Genomic DNA, 17,468 nt, shown 5'->3' on the forward strand with positions numbered 1-17,468 from the left:
CCTATGTTAAATAATATGATCCAATATATAGGGTGATACCCGTATATGATATAATCCAATATGTGATGTAATATAATCTGATATATGAGGTGATATCTGATATATGAGGTGGTATAATCCCATTTATGAGGCAATATCCGATATATGAGGCAATATAATCTGATATATGATGAAAAATCCAATATGAGGTAATATCTGTTGCATGAGGTAATATAATTCCCATACAGCTCTGGCAAAAATTAAGAGACCACTGCAAAATGTTCAGTTTGTTCTTTTAGTCTATAAACTTCTGACAATATGTCTCCGTAGTTCCAAGCAATAAATTTTGTATTTTTTTTCTGAAAAGGAGAAATGGTCAAAATGTAAAAAAAACCCAGTGCTTTCAGACAGGGGCGGACCTACCGCCGGTTCAACCGGTGCAGCCGCACCGGGGCCCGGAGGTGGAGGGGGGCCCTTGCAGGCAGGGACATACAGGGGCCCGGCTTTGTGCTGCTGCAGTAGATCGGTGCACGGGTGCAGGCCCCGCACTGTATTAGCAGTGTACAAGTGCCGGCCGGCATCCTCCTATTGCAGACACAGCAGGAGCCTGTGTGTCTGCTGATCTGACGTCACCTGCGCGCCGGAGAGGAGAGATGAAGTTAGTAGAAAGCCATGGGGTCCCGGGCAGGAGGTATGTGACGGGCTTCATCTGACTCCTGCTTTCTGTAGAGGATCTCTCTGCACTGTGAGATTTATTACACCACCTTAAGTTTACATACAGATAAGGTCTCGGCTCCAGCGTCACCCGATCTGCATGTAAGCTGAAGCTGCAGCAATAAGTCACAGTGATCCTCACCCTGCACTGTGTGACCCTGAGCCCGGCTCCAGGACATCCCACATTATATATCAGATATATATTTGTACTATGTGCACATATATAGTGTTATGTGCACTGAGCACTGACCAGGCTGCAGGATAGTATATTATAATGTGAGTTCCTGCAGCCTGGTCAGTGCTCAGTGTATATAACACTATATATGTGCACATAGTACAGTGCACAGTATATACAGTATGGAGCCTCATGTGCGGTCATTATACAGTATGGAGCATCATGTGCAGTCATTATACAGTATGGAGCATCATGTGCGGTCAATATACAGTATGGAGCATCATGTGTGACCATTATACAGTATGGAGCATTATGTGCGGTCATTATACAGTATGCAGCATCATGTGCGGTCAATATACAGTATGGAGCATCATGTGCGGTCATTATACAGTATGGAGCATCATGTGCGGTCATTATACAGTATGGAGCATCATGTGCGGTCAATATACAGTATGGAGCATCATGTGTGGCCAATATACAGTATGGAGCATTATGTGCGGTCATTATACAGTATGCAGCATTATGTGCGGTCATTATACAGTATGCAGCATCATGTGCGGTCAATATACAGTATGGAGCATCATGTGCGGTCATTATACAGTATGGAGCATCATGTGCAGTCATTATACAGTATGGAGCATCATGTGCGGTCATTATACAGTATGGAGCATCATGTGCGGTCAATATACAGTATGGAGCATCATGTGCGGTCAATATACAGTATGGAGCATCATGTGCGGTCAATATACAGTATGGAGCATCATGTGCGGTCAATATACAGTATGGAGCATCATGTGCGGTCAATATACAGTATGGAGCATCATGTGTGGCCATTATACAGTATGCAGCATCATGTGCGGTCATTATACAGTATGGAGCATTATGTGCGGTCATTATACAGTATGGAGCATTATGTGCGGTCATTATACAGTATGGAGCCTCATGTGCGGTCATTATACAGAATGGAGCATCATGTGTGGCCATTATACAGTATGGAGCATCATGTGCGGTCATTATACAGTATGGAGCATCATGTGCGGTCATTATACAGTATGGAGCATTATGTGCGGTCATTATACAGTATGGAGCCTCATGTGCGGTCATTATACAGAATGGAGCATCATGTGTGGCCATTATACAGTATGGAGCATCATGTGCGGTCATTATACAGTATGGAGCATTATGTGCGGTCATTATACAGTATGGAGCATCATGTGCGGTCATTATACAGTATGGAGCATCATGTGCGGTCAGTATACAGCATGGAGCATCATGTGCGGTCATTATACAGTATGGAGCATCATGTGCGGTCATTATAAAGTATGGAGCATCATGTGCGGTCATTATACAGTATGGAGCATCATGTGCGGTCATTATACAGTATGGAGCATCATGTGTGGCCATTATACAGTATGGAGCATCATGTGCGGTCATTATACAGTATGGAGCATTATCTGCGGTCATTATACAGTATTGACCATCATGTGTGGCCATTATACAGTATGGAGCACTGTGTGGCCATATTTTTTTATTTATAATTATTCTTTATGAAAGTGTGATCAGCAGTGCTAAATGGGTGTGGTTGGGACGTGGATATGGGTGTGACTAGTTATGAATGGGTGTGGCCAGAGGCGTGGCCTAAAATTTGCCGCGGCGCATGTTGCGCGCCGCAAGCTTGGTCCCTCTTTCCCATCTTCAAAAGTTGGGAGGTATGATGCTGGGCAGGGAGGGGGGCCCAGACACATTTCTTGCACAGGGGCCCAAAGCTTTCAGTGTCCGCCACTGCTACAATCAGATCTGACCACAGATATATGGGCTGTGACACTCTAACTATAGTAAGATCAGTGCATTTCATGCATGTAACTTAGCCACAAGCCCAGTAGTAGTCAGATTATAATGTGCACACAAATAAATTAGACATAATTACCCATGGTAGTGCAGCAGATCCAATTCTAGTGCCAAGGGTAACCCTTGGCACTAGAATTGGATCTGCTGCACTACCATGGGTAATTATGTCTAATTTATTTGTGTGCACATTATAATCTGACTACTACTGGGCTTGTGGCTAAGTTACATGCATGAAATGCACTGATCTTACTATAGTTAGAGTGTCACAGCCCATATATCTGTGGTCAGATCTGATTGCAGCAATACAGATGCACTTTGTTACATGGTATATCTAGACACATTTAGCAGTATCCTGTTCTGTGTACCTTGGATTTTGGATGCACCTATGGATTTATCACATTTATGTATTGATTATGGTATATTTTAATGTTATATGTAAACAATTTTTCAATAAAATGTAGATTATTTTAAATAATTTTTTGGCTATTTATGACTTATAGTTCTCCTTAGTTATGATACTTCGATTTTTTGAGTCGCCATTAAGGATATTTTGATTGTCATTTGTACTGATGTTCTGTTGGTATTTATTTTGCTATAAGTGTGAAAACAGCCTATTATGGACTGTGATGTGTAAGTCGGCCATTGGTTTGATGACCCCAATTCAACAGCCTCATTGGTATGCATAAGGATTTCGAGTTTGGGTCAGAAGACCGGGGGCCAGTCCAAATATTGCAGCCCATACTGAGACCATGAAAGTCAAATGTGTGAAAGCGACATTAGGAGTTTATCTTTCTATAGAGATGTCTATGAAAAAAATTACTACATTAGAGCCTACTTTAAAAAAAAAAAATCTAAACAAGAATATTGCAAAAACACAGCATACAGCATATTCCCTACAATTTTGTTATGAAGGCACTATAAGGGGAAGTCCTTTTTCCTCAATAAGCCCCATAAGGGCCTAATAATTCCATCATGATGTCACACTGTAGAACTGGGGATGGAACAAACATATTGCATTGTTAGGTCACTATGCTGCCACCTCCAACATTCTAAACTCAGGTCTAGTTACAGTTATTCTCCTTAGCATCTGGAAAGACACAAAGTGACAATGAAGTTCCAGTTGTTTGTACATGCCATCTCCATTTTGCTATGGCATTTGAAGGATTATGCCACTGGCTTTCCTGTCCCTAACAGTAAGTATGCAACCAAAGAAAATTAGACGTGATTTCAGATGCTGACAAATTGATAGAAACACCTTATTTCCAATCTTATATATCTCATTGCATACTAGAAAAGTGTTGGAGCAACATCACTATAAGATAATTTAACTCAGCTGTAAAATGCAAAAATTATCTAACTAGTGTATATATGATATAAAATAATTTTTTAATCTTTATTCTTTGTAGACTAAAACATATAAAACAAATGCCAAAGCCAAAACAGATGCCGCAATTTCAATAATAGTTTTAGGGAGACCTTAAATTCATCATTAACCCATATATAGAATCCTACTCAACATGAAAATACATTGAATGCTGAAAAATATTCTTTAAATTAGCTAAACAAAATGTACAAATAAATAGTGCATAAAATATAATCCTGTAAAGTGCCTTTTTCTAAAGTACTTTAGTACTGTAATGCATATCAGGTGCAAGTATAATTAAATATACATTGAATGCAATAAGGTGCTCCATAAATATAAGCTGCTACTGAAAAAGCATGCAAACATAATTATGTATTCAATATATATTAAATGTGAAAAGGTGCTTCATGAATATAAACTGCTGCTAAAAAGCATGCAAACATGATTGTACATTTAATCTAATATAAGGTGCCAAAGAAACATTCATACGCACATCAGAGTAGGCATAATAAAGATAAAGGAACTTACATATGAATACAAGGTCTGATGCAGGTGCTCCCGACGCCCCAACGCGCGTTTCGTGATAGTCACTTCCTCATCATTGTTTTGGGTATTTTGTATAATAGTGTATATATGATGCCTGGTAAAAATTGAAGTTGAGATGATGCTCAATTTGTATAGTCTTTTCACAAAATATACAAGTATGACCATTGTTAGATGCAGGCGTACATTCTTATCAGTGGCATAAGTAAAGTCCGATGGGCCCTAGTGCCAAATTTGGACCGGGGGCCCCCATCCTGATATATATACAGTGGGGCAAAAAAGTATTTAGTCATTCAGCAATAGTGCAAGTTCCACCACTTAAAAAGATGAGAGGCGTCTGTAATTTACATCGTAGGTAGACCTCAACTATGGGAGACAAACTGAGAAAAAAAAAATCCAGAAAATCACATTGTCTGTTTTTTTATCATTTTATTTGCATATTATGGTGGAAAATAAGTATTTGGTCAGAAACAAAATTTCATCTCAATACTTTGTAATATATCCTTTGTTGGCAATGACAGAGGTCAAACGTTTTCTGTAAGTCTTCACAAGGTTGCCACACACTGTTGTTGGTATGTTGGCCCATTCCTCCATGCAGATCTCCTCTAGAGCAGTGATGTTTTTGGCTTTTTGCTTGGCAACACGGACTTGCAACTCCCTCCAAAGGTTTTCTATAGGGTTGAGATCTGGAGACTGGCTAGGCCACTCCAGGACCTTGAAATGCTTCTTACGAAGCCACTCCTTCATTGCCCTGGCGGTGTGCTTTGGATCATTGTCATGTTAAAAGACCCAGCCACGTTTCATCTTCAATGCCCTTGCTGATGGAAGGAGGTTTGCACTCAAAATCTCACGATACATGGCCCCATTCATTCTTTCATGTACCCGGATCAGTCGTCCTGGCCCCTTTGCAGAGAAACAGCCCCAAAGCATGATGTTTCCACCACCATGCTTTACAGTAGGTATGGTGTTTGATGGATGCAACTCAGTATTCTTTTTCCTCCAAACACGACAAGTTGTGTTTCTACCAAACAGTTCCAGTTTGGTTTCATCAGACCATAGGACATTCTCCCAAAACTCCTCTGGATCATCCAAATGCTCTCTAGCAAACTTCAGACGGGCCCGGACATGTACTGGCTTAAGCAGTGGGACACGTCTGGCACTGCAGGATCTGAGTCCATGGTGGCGTAGTGTGTTACTTATGGTAGGCCTTGTTACATTCTGAGTCCATGGTGGCGTAGTGTGTTACTTATGGTAGGCCTTGTTACATTGGTCCCAGCTCTCTGCAGTTCATTCACTAGGTCCCCCCGCGTGGTTCTGGGATTTTTGCTCACCGTTCATGTGATCATTCTGACCCCACGGGGTGGGATTTTGCGTGGAGCCCCAGATCGAGGGAGATTATCAGTGGTCTTGAATGTCTTCCATTTTCTAATTATTGCTCCCACTGTTGATTTCTTCACTCCAAGCTGGTTGGCTATTGCAGATTCAGTCTTTCCAGCCTGGTGCAGGGCTACAATTTTGTTTCTGGTGTCCTTTGACAGCTCTTTGGTCTTCACCATAGTGGAGTTTGGAGTCAGACTGTTTGAGGGTGTGCACAGGTGTCTTTTTATACTGATAACAAGTTTAAACAGGTGCCATTACTACAGGTAATGAGTGGAGGAAAGAGGAGACTCTTAAAGAAGAAGTTACAGGTCTGTGAGAGCCAGAAATCTTGATTGTTTGTTTCTGACCAAATACTTATTTTCCACCATAATATGCAAATAAAATGATAAAAAAACAGACAATGTGATTTTCTGGATTTTTTTTTCTCAGTTTGTCTCCCATAGTTGAGGTCTACCTATGATGTAAATTACAGACGCCTCTCCTCTTTTTAAGTGGTGGAACTTGCACTATTGCTGAATGACTAAATACTTTTTTGCCCCACTGTATATATATATATATATATATATATATATATATATATATATATATATATATATATATATATCCTCCATCCTAGTATATATGTTCCCTTACTGACCCCATCCTGGTATCCTGGCAAACTGGTATATACACTCACCGGCCACTTTATTAGGTACACCATGCTAGTAACGGGTTGGACCCCCTTTTGCCTTCAGAACTGCCTCAATTCTTTGTGGCATAGATTCAACAAGGTGCTGGAAGCATTCCTCAGAGATTTTGGTCCATATTGACATGATGGCATCACACAGTTGCCGCAGATTTGTCGGCTGCACATCCCAAAGATGCTCCATACAAGGCAGGATGGATCCATGCTTTCATGTTGTTTACGCCAAATTCTGACCCTACCATCCGAATGTCGCAGCAGAAATCGAGACTCATCAGACCAAGCAACGTTTTTCCAATCTTCTACTGTCCAATTTCGATGAGCTTGTACAAATTGTAGCCTCAGTTTCCTGTTCTTAGCTGAAAGGAGTGGTACCCGGTGTGGTCTTCTGCTGCTGTAGCCCAAAGTTCGACGCACTGTGCTTTCAGAGATGCTCTTAGGCCTACCTTGGTTGTAACAGGTGGCGATTTGAGTCACTGTTGCCTTTCTATCAGCTCGAACCAGTCTGCCCATTCTCCTCTGACCTCTGGCATCAACAAGGCATTTCCGCCCACAGAACTGCCGCTCACTGGATTTTTTTTCTTTTTCGGACCATTCTCTGTAAACCCTAGAGATGGTTGTGCGTGAAAATCCCAGTAGATCAGCAGTTTCTGAAATACTCAGACCAGCCCTTCTGGCACCAACAACCATGCCACGTTCAAAGGCACTCAAATCACCTTTCTTCCCCATACTGATGCTCGGTTTGAACTGCAGGAGATTGTCTTGACCATGTCTACATGCCTAAATGCACTGAGTTGCCGCCATGTGATTGGCTGATTAGAAATTAAGTATTAACAAGAAGTTGGACAGGTGTACCTAATAAAGTGGCCGGTGAGTGTATGTCTCCTAGCTTGAGCCCAATCCTGGTATATATGTCCCTTAGCCTGGGCCCCATCCTGGTATATATATTCCCTAGCCTGGGCACCGTCCTTGTACATATATCCCCCATCCAGGTATATATGTCCCTTATCCTGGGTCCTATCCTGGTATACATATCCCCCATTCTGGGCCCCATACTAGTATATAGATCCCCTGTTTTGGTATGTGTGTTCCCCATGCTGGTATATTTCAACCATTCTGCTGCTGTTCTTTCATGCATAGAAAAAATAACTATGTTCACCTATCATCTTCTTCTGAAGTCTGCAAATGATTTCAGCGTGCAAGTGGCGGAAGTGCATGACATCACTGCCATATGTCCCCAGTCCCATTCGTGCATTGCTATGCAGGGACCCAACAGGTTTCTGAGCTGCAATATACTTCAGCTCAATGTGTGTCCTTGGACGCACATCCAGTTGAAGTTTGTGCTGGCGTTGGAAGGCCCCTCACCCTCAAGAGCCCGGTTGCGACTTCTGCGACCGTGAACGGTTACGCATGTAATTCTTAAACTTTCTTAACTTCAGTTAAGTAAATCACAAATTGAATCCTCCCAGATCAGCGACAGGCAGCAATTTTTATCTCCAGTATTGAAAGACTTAAGTGTAATAAAATATAAACCTTAACTTCTAGATTCCTGGGGTTTTATTTTGATTATTGTATTATCTCAGCATTTTGAAGAGTGTAGGCAAGAGGAACATAAAGGAAAGATATGTATTTCTTCTCCACTAACTGTCCCTAAATGAGAATTCAATCTCTTTATTACATGATGCATTTGCTGTGCTTATACACATGTAAATGAATAATTTACCTTGCCTATACATATATGTCTGCTAGCGAGTGTGTGTATATGTATACATGCAAATTACCTCTTCAGAGAAGGGGATTTGGACTCTATAGCGCCACCAGTTGGAAGCAGTGATCCTACAAATTACTCTCGGCCCTTTATCAGGCCTTGAAATGTGACCTCAGTCCAGAGCCTCTCACCTAGCCAAATCAGTTCTCATACTTTGTACTGTCGAGAGGCAATACCCCTAAACACCGTGTCTGCAAATTAAAATTCTGATTATCTTAAGTCACATTTCAAAGCCTGTTAAAGGGTCAATAGTAACTTGTAGGATTAAGGCACTTTGCATATTACATTTAGCAGAGGAGCATTGCATGGTGAGTAAGCCTCCTTACCTTGGCATGCCAAAACCGGTAAGTCACTCTCCGCAAGGAGAAACGTTACCCAATATACATATTATACATAAACTGTGACAGGGTTACGGGCACAGTGTATGAAGGGAGATATGTGTCACTGTGGTATATTAGTTTCAGTGCTATAAAACCAGAATAGTTTTCCTCCAGCATACTATGTACTGAGAGGGATAAGTTATGTTATGGACTGGTTTTAGTGAACCTTCATAGAGCAGGTGGAAGGAGGTCCACCATACCTCCACTTGCAGAGTCCTGACAGTACCTGTGTGAGGTCAAGGTCATGTGATCATCACATGGGTTGTTAAAAACCTGAACATGAGAGTCAGTCTGAGTGGTGTATTGGGGGAGAGGTGGAACTCCCACGTGGCTCCCGTAGGAGCACATCTGTAATGTGTAATGCACATCTCATAATCATCCGAAAAGTATAATGCACCTCATAGTCATCCATAAAGTATAATGCACAGCCCATAGTCATCCATAAAGTATAATGCACAGCCCTTAGTCATCCATAAAGTATAATGCACAGCCCATAGTCATCCATAAAGTATAATGCACAGCCCATAGTCATCCATAAAGTATAATACAACCCATAGTCATCTATAAAGTGTAATGCACATCTCATAATCATCCATAAAGTATAATGCAACCCATAGTCATCCATAAAGTGTAATGCACATCTCATAATCATCCATAAAGTATAATGCACATCCCATAGTCAGCCATAAAGTATAATGCACCTCATAGTCATCCAAATGCACATCCCATAGTCAGCCATAAAGTATAATGCACCTCATAGTCATCCAAAAAGTATAACACAACCCATAGTCATCCATAAAGTATAATACAACCCATAGTCATCTATAAAGTATAATGCATCCCATATTCATTCATAACGTATAATGCAACCCATAGTCATCTATAAAGTATAATCCACATCTCATAATCATCCAGAAAGTATAATGCACCTCATAGTCATCCATAAAGTATAATGCACAGTCCATAGTCATCCATAAAGTATAATGCATAACCCATAGTCATCCATAAAGTATAATGCACAGCCCATAGTCATCCATAAAGTATAATGCACAGCCCATAGTCATCCATAAAGTAAAATGCATCTCATAGTTATCCATAAAATATAATGCACAACCCATAGTCATCCATAAAGTATAATGCACCCCCATAGCCATACATAAAGTATAATGCACATCCTACAGTAATCCATAAAGTATAATGTACAGCCCTTAGTCAGCCATATAGTATAATGCACCCCATATTCATCCATATAGTATACTGTACTGTCCATAGACATCCAAAAAGTATAATGCATTTTATGTTAGATACTAATTTTTGAGCAGAATATGCAATATTTATTCCTATCAGTATAGAAGAGTTTGTAGCCGCCAGGCTGTTAGTCATAAAAGAACATTTTAAGCCAAAACAAAACAGATAGTATCTGGTATGATAACATTTGATTAACTAGATTATATCCATTGGACATTCCTCTCAGCCTAAAGGTACCTTCACATGAAACGACGCTGCAGCGATAGCGACAACGATGCCGATCGCTGCAGCGTCGCTGTTTGATCGCTGGAGAGCTGTCACACAGACAGCTCTCCAGCGACCAACGATGCCGAGGTCCCCGGGTAACCAGGGTAAACATCGGGTTGCTAAGCGCAGGGCCGCGCTTAGTAACCCGATGTTTACCCTGGTTACCAGCGTAAAATGTAAAAAAAACAAACAGTACATACTTACATGCGTCCCCCGGCGTCCGCTTCCTGCACTGTGTGAGCGCCGGCAGTAGCAGGGCACAGCGGTGACGTCACCGCTGTGCTGTGCTTTCACTTTCACTTTGCGGCGCTCAGTCAGTGTGGGAAGCGGACGCCGGGGGGACGCATGTAAGTATGTACTGTTTGGTTTTTTTTACATTTTACGCTGGTAACCAGGGTAAACATCGGGTTACTAAGCGCGGCCCTGCGCTTAGTAACCCGATGTTTACCCTGGTTACCAGTGTAAAATATCGCTGGTATCGTTGCTTTTGCTGTCAAACACAACGATACACGGCGATCGGACGACCAAATAAAGTTCTGGACTTTATTCAGCGACCAGCGATATCACAGCAGGATCCTGATCGCTGCTGCGTGTCAAACTAAACGATATCGCTAGCCAGGACGCTGCAACGTCACGGATCGCTAGCGATATCGTTACAAAGTCGTTTCGTGTGAAGGTACCTTAAGAGGACAGGGCTACCTATTATCCTAGTAACATGTAATTTGGCAGCTTCAGTTACAATCTGTATAATATAAACAAAGCACCATCTTGCCTAAATAGATGGTATCCATGGTGCTTACCCGCCTCTCCGGATCAGGTAATTCCCGGTTTCCCTTCCCCTGAATAGTAGCCTGTTCCAGTGACTTATGGATTCTAGCAAATCCCACGAGCTTCTCTGAAAGGAGTCTTGGACGCCAACGCCATTTTGGATGGAGGATTTTCTCTTGGCTGCTGCTTATTTTCTCCGGTTTTCCTGCTGCGGGTCATGATGTTTAGGGCCGTGAATCCGCTCACTGCACGGCAAAGGTGTAGGGTAATACAGGCTTTTACTTTGTGTCTTCCAAGTCTGGTATATTACTGGGGTATTACAGGATTTTTGTGGGGGTTGAAGCAGGAGCGTTGAGCTGAGAATCTTCCTCACATACCTGCCAGGCCACGTGTCCCAAAACATGATATAATTATTAGTGACATGAACACATCATTACTTAACATACTTAATCCTGGACATTTTTGACACACTGGTCTCCATCCATAAAATCCAAGATTGTTTATCCATTATAACTGCAAAGACTAAAACCAATCAAATATTTTCTTTCCTTCTAGCATGTGGAAATCGTCTAGCAGACATTAACATTGGCTCGCGCATTGTTGGTGGGAGAGATGCCCAACCTGGGTCCTGGCCATGGTTAGTCAGCATCCAGCAACCGATAGATGAAGACACCTTTATACACATGTGCGGAGGCTCAATCCTTAACACTCACTGGGTTGTAACAGCTGCTCACTGCTTCAAGTACCATGAAGAGTAAGAGACCCCTTCACGCTCTTTGTAAGGCCGGAGACACACTGGTGCGAGAGACGGCCGAGTCTCGCTGGTTAAAAGCAAGCTGTGGCACCTGCATTCCGGATCTGAGCGTGCAGCTCCATGTATTGCTATGCAGCTGCATGCTCCGCTCCGGAGTGCAGGTGCCACAGCTTGCTTTTAACCAGCGAGACTCGGCCGTATCTCGCACCAGTGTGTCTCCGGCCTAATACAGAATGTAGTAAGATTCTTAGGGAATTCCTGGGGTTTAGGCCTCATTCAGATGTCTGTTTTTCATGTACGTCTTCTATCCATGTTTTTCACAGAACACATGTACCCATTGCAATCTGTTGGGCTGTTCACAAATTCAAATTTTTTTGCAGACCAAGTCATCCACAAAAAATCACGTACACATGCTCGTTGTTGATCCAAATCATGGATCAAATTTACCTTTACAAGAAGGGTCCATGATAATCACGGATAGCAAACAGATGTCATCAGTGTGCCTTCCGTGCGCTGTCCGTGATTATCATTGTAAGAGAAGGAGAATGGATGCATAGTATGGATACTGTACGGCGACACACTGAGTATTTATGGCTGTTCTCCATCTCGTTACGATACTGGAACCATACAGTAAATCCTTAAAGGGGTTGTCTGTTTTTCCAATAAAAGTCTGCAGTCATTCTATGTGACTGGAGACTTCTGAATCCCTACAGTGTGAGCACCGCACACTCTGCTATTGCTGATGAGACCACAAGTAAGAAATTTGCATGATTGCATCCACATTCCGACTAGACTTGCTCGGCCTTGCTCAGTACTTTTATAGTAATTGAGGCCAAGCACGTCTAGTCAAAATGTGGCCGGAACAATACCATTCGCCTACTCGCGGTCATGTGACTGCCTGCTCTAGCTGGCAATACCGGAGAACCCTGACAGCTTGAGGTGAAAGGATTCAGAAATCTGTAGTCACCTAGAATCAACAGACCGGACTACCCCTTTAACTCAGACATATTGACTATTTGCTCAATTCAGATATAATGATGAAATTTATGTATTTTGTTGACATAAAAGAAATATAACATTATATATTTATAATAAGACCTTAAAGGGGGTGTACCAGTTAAGGAAATCTTAGCCTCTGAACACAGTTTTTTTTTTTTTTATAAACCACAGTTTACTCACCTTTCCCAGGTTCAGCACTAAGTCTCCACCACTGCTCCTGGTATCTGATATTGACTATGGGCTGGCATCATGCTTACAGAACCACTGAGCACAGTGATTGCCTGCTGTGCTGCCACGTGACACCAGTGCTGCAGCCAATGTGAGATACCAGGAGCAGCAGCGGAATCTCAGTAGTGGACCTGGAGATGGTGAGTATAGCGAATTTTCATATATAACAAACTAAAAGATTTTCTGAAAAGATACAACACATTTCTATCTATGTCCTGTACAACTTAATGTAGGAAGTGAAAAGTAGTGACATTTCCATAATTAATTTGAAAATGAAATACAGGTTACAATACACAAAAAGGACAAACACCTTTTAGGCTGGGGCTACAGGGTGACTTGTAGCTGTGTAACATAAGATCAGTGTTAAGTCACTAAAACACAATAGTGAATGTGGTTGCATTGCGCTTCTCAAGGTGTTATGGCCACAAACAAACCCTGATGGATTCTGTGTGGCCACCATAAGGGCTCATGTAGGCGACCATATTGTTGGTCCAAGTGCAATCCGACAAAACATTGTATTTGACCAGGACCAGTGTTAGTCTATGGGGCCATGCACATGTCTAATGTTTATCTTGGACAGAGTCTGTCCGAGGAGAAAAAAATCACAATATACACAATTTGCATCCAATATTTAGATCTCGTCTTCAGATGTCATCAGAGTGAATTCTTATTTTCACGCACTGACATAATGTAGAAGATGGATACCTTTTTTTCAATCTTGTTCTCACCCAAGAAAATTGGATCACAGTGATGACACTCTAATCAGACTATGATCAGAGTGTGATTAGCATAATCAGACCAATTTTCTCAAGTAAGAGAAAATACGGTCGTGTGTCCCTAGCCTCTCATTAGCTGTAACTCTTAATGATCAATAGCCTCTATTCACTGTATAGCTCTAGCTTTATTTTACTTTTCTCATAGTGCTAGTTTAGCATATATAATTGCTTATGTCCTCTGATATCGTCATTTCTATTGTTTTAGCAATGTCTACTCTTGGAGGCTCGTTTTTGGACTCCATCAACTGTCAGTTTTTGACCCAGAAATTGAGATTCGAGGCATTTCCCAAAAGATTATACATGAGAATTATGACCTTGAAACAGAAAAAAATGATATTGCCCTGCTGTTTGTGGATCGGCCAATCAGTTATAACAGATTCATTCAACCAGCATGCCTTCCTCAGAAAACAGCAGATGTTTCATTCAAGACTGATTGCTACATTGCAGGCTGGGGTGTGGTGGCAGAAGAAGGTATGTCTGATCTATACATATATATATATATATACACATATTGTTTATTTTTGAGCATGCAATAACTAGCAAAAATGGAAGCAACAATATCAATCAAGAGACAAATGTTAAGTAAGATGGTATTAGGAAGTATATGGATATAGTAGGAAAGGTATGGAGTCTATTATACTGTGTGCAGGTCAGTACACAGTGTGGAGGGTTGTATGGGGTCCATTATATTGTGTGGAGAGTTGTATGGAGGCCAGCATATATGTGAGGGCCGTGGGGACCATCATACTGTATGGAGGTCTGTGTGGAGCCATGATATTGTGTGGTAGGATGGGGAGAGTATTCCCTTAAGGAATAGCTTGAAATGGACTCTGAGTCAGGTGACAACTGTGGTGCAGTTACTAAATATTAAAGGCGGGTAAGAAGCTGGCACCAGGACGCAATAAGAAGAGGACATTTGAGCTGTGCAACAAGCGTGTGAGCATCCCCAGAGTAGAGATATCTGAGTGTCTCGGTACCAGAGCAAGTTGTTGGTCAAGCACTGAAGTCCAGACTTCGTCAGTCAAGACCCAATGTTCAGACTTCGCCAGTGAAGACCCAGCATCCAGACTCCACAGGTCAAGCTCTGAAGAAAGGATCCTGATCATTGGATGGGATGGAATGTCTGTCATGCTGAAGAGAAACTTTGGGTGAATTGGGCTGTTACTTCTGGCACATATATACGGGAAAGGGTGCAGGTCAGGCCCGTGCTTCAGAGAATGAAGGCAGCCAGTGAGACGAACACACTAGGCATCGAGTGACTTACATATTGGGGACATGAGGCCCAGCGTGAAGTACCGGTGACCCCCATTAATGCCAGTGTAACAACCAGAGGTATCTAGACAAAGATGCTGGTGACAGACCGAGTATTAGATGTGACGTCTGTTAAGCTGAGATGTACAGGGAACAATAGTCACCTAATTGCTAGTTAATAAGTACATGTGTCAATACACTGTTGTCGGATATCCCGGGGCCATGGATTCCTTCCTATGCTTAAAACTGGGGGCACCATAGCTATCCCTGCTCCCTGGATTACTTCTAATGGTGAAGATGCCGGGGTCAAGTGCCTTGCTGAGCTCCTAAATCAGCTCGTATCTAGCCCCTCCCCACCCAGGGAAGTGTGGAGCAGCAGTGTATAAGAATACATTTAGCAGACTAACAAGGGAAGACATACAGGGATAAATGAAAATGCCAATCATACAAATATGCACCCACAAACAACGGAGTGCAACACCAGAAAATAAAGGAAGCAAAAACCAAATAGAAGAGGATGAGGATATACACACAGATGAATCACCAAGCAACAGTCTTTAGAATAACACACCAAACACTTCCTCAAACAACCAACTCCTCAACTCCAGAATCGCGCAGTATAAAACTAGCACTGGCAATCTCAGATTGCCAGAGGAGAGTGTACATAGCAGAGGGGAGTGGCAAACACTGAACAGCTGAGACCATCAAAGCAGGAAGGCTTCTGAGGTTCTCAACTGAACAAATTTACCCCTGCACTGCTAGCAGAAACCTGCACTGTTTAATATGATGGTGAAGTGCTTCTAATCAGTGCAGGGGTACGTAAAATCAGACACCATGGTTTTCTGGCCCCCCTCTGCCGCGGTAAACCCGTGATAACATGTACAGTATGTAAAGAAAGCATTGGATAAGGTATTGCATATAATGTAGTAAGTTTAATAGAAAACAGTATTATCTCTATTATTTTTACCCATATTTTGTGTGAATATATATATATATATATATATATATATATATATATATAATCTGTGATACTATACAAGCTGTGATACTTTCAAGAGGGGGTGCTACTAGGTACTAACCATGCAGGATGCTCAGGGTGAAAGTTCCAGGGAGCCGAATACTTTCGCAAGGCACTGTATATGGCTTGAGTTTATGGTGTTCCAGGAAGCCGAATACTTTCGCAAGGCACTGTATATGGCTTGAGTTTATGGTGTCCTATACCATGAGTTATACATATCATATTGTTTGATTTGCAGCCACTGAACCATCAGATATTCTTCAAGAAGCTCAAGTGCAGTTGATTCCTAATAAGAAATGCAATAGCCGTTCATGGTATAATGGTGATGTGGGTGTCTACAACCTATGTGCAGGCTATGAAAAAGGAGGCATTGACAGTTGCCAGGTAATCACATGTGATGAAATGTAGTAATTTATATTTTTAAGATCCATATATAAATAATCTTCAGATATGTGCATTGATATGTTTCTTTTCTATACCTATAGGGTGATAGTGGAGGACCACTGATGTGCAAGGAACCCAATGCAAGGATATTTTCAGTGGTAGGAATAACCAGTTGGGGATCAGGCTGTGCACAAGCACGAAGCCCCGGGGTCTATACATCGACCCAATACTTTCTGACCTGGATATTGGAAAAACTTGAATCCATCCCCTCTTCGGGACAAGTCTAAAAAACAGGAATCATAGTTACCAACAACAACACCTTAAACTTGTTTTCTTGAAAAATAAATTACATTTCGGCATAAGCATTTTCTAGTATTGTTTAGTGTGGCTGCCAACATTCCTTGGAGCACGGTGTTGCAAGTCAGGCTGCATCTCTTTCATCTAAACCATGCCTCTTTGAAGGACAGAAAGAGTCTAGAAAATAGAGATGGGCGAACCTGAACAATAAAGTTCGGTGTCCATACTGAACACCTACTATTTGGGCACAGACCCTGAACACAGACTTCACCAGGAAGTCCATGTTAGGCTATATGCAAAAGTTGCGGATTTGTTGCGTTTCCACAGCGTTTTTTTCCAAGCGGAAATGCTCCAAAAAGGCAATGGATTACTTAAGCAATGTTAATCAATGGCATTCCTGAATTGGTGTGCACATGCTGCGGAACATTTCCCTCCTTATTTGCAGTGTTTTATTTTCCACAGCATGTGAATTCTTTTTGCGGATCTGCAGCGTTTTTCACCCATTGACTTTCATTGAGTCAGTGAAATCTGCAGCAAAAACACAGGTGGAAAAAGGTTTGTGGATTTGTTGCCGATGGGACTACTACTCCTATCCAGCTATGTCTGCTGTCACATATAACAGAGACAGCATGAGCCAATGATGATA

At 41.8% G+C, this 17,468-nt stretch overlaps 1 protein-coding gene across 2 annotated transcripts; it reads left to right on the forward strand.

Moving 5' to 3' along the window:
- The first annotated feature begins 434 nt into the window (after positions 1 to 434).
- Positions 435 to 16,890, forward strand: LOC143807135 (acrosin-like). Of its 2 annotated transcripts, none has more exons than XM_077288380.1 (5): positions 435 to 670; positions 11,671 to 11,869; positions 14,078 to 14,343; positions 16,380 to 16,525; positions 16,627 to 16,890. In XM_077288380.1, exons 1-5 carry the CDS (start codon positions 652 to 654, stop codon positions 16,810 to 16,812), a joined length of 816 nt encoding a protein of 271 aa, XP_077144495.1. In that variant the 5' UTR covers positions 435 to 651; the 3' UTR covers positions 16,813 to 16,890. The 2 variants fall into 2 exon arrangements, with proteins under 2 accessions (XP_077144495.1, XP_077144494.1); XM_077288379.1 differs by lacking the exon at positions 435 to 670 and adding an exon at positions 3,749 to 3,909.
- The last annotated feature ends 578 nt before the right edge of the window (positions 16,891 to 17,468 follow it).

The sequence above is a fragment of the Ranitomeya variabilis genome, chromosome 2 (assembly GCF_051348905.1).
Source record: "Ranitomeya variabilis isolate aRanVar5 chromosome 2, aRanVar5.hap1, whole genome shotgun sequence".
Taxonomy (NCBI): domain Eukaryota; kingdom Metazoa; phylum Chordata; class Amphibia; order Anura; family Dendrobatidae; genus Ranitomeya; species Ranitomeya variabilis.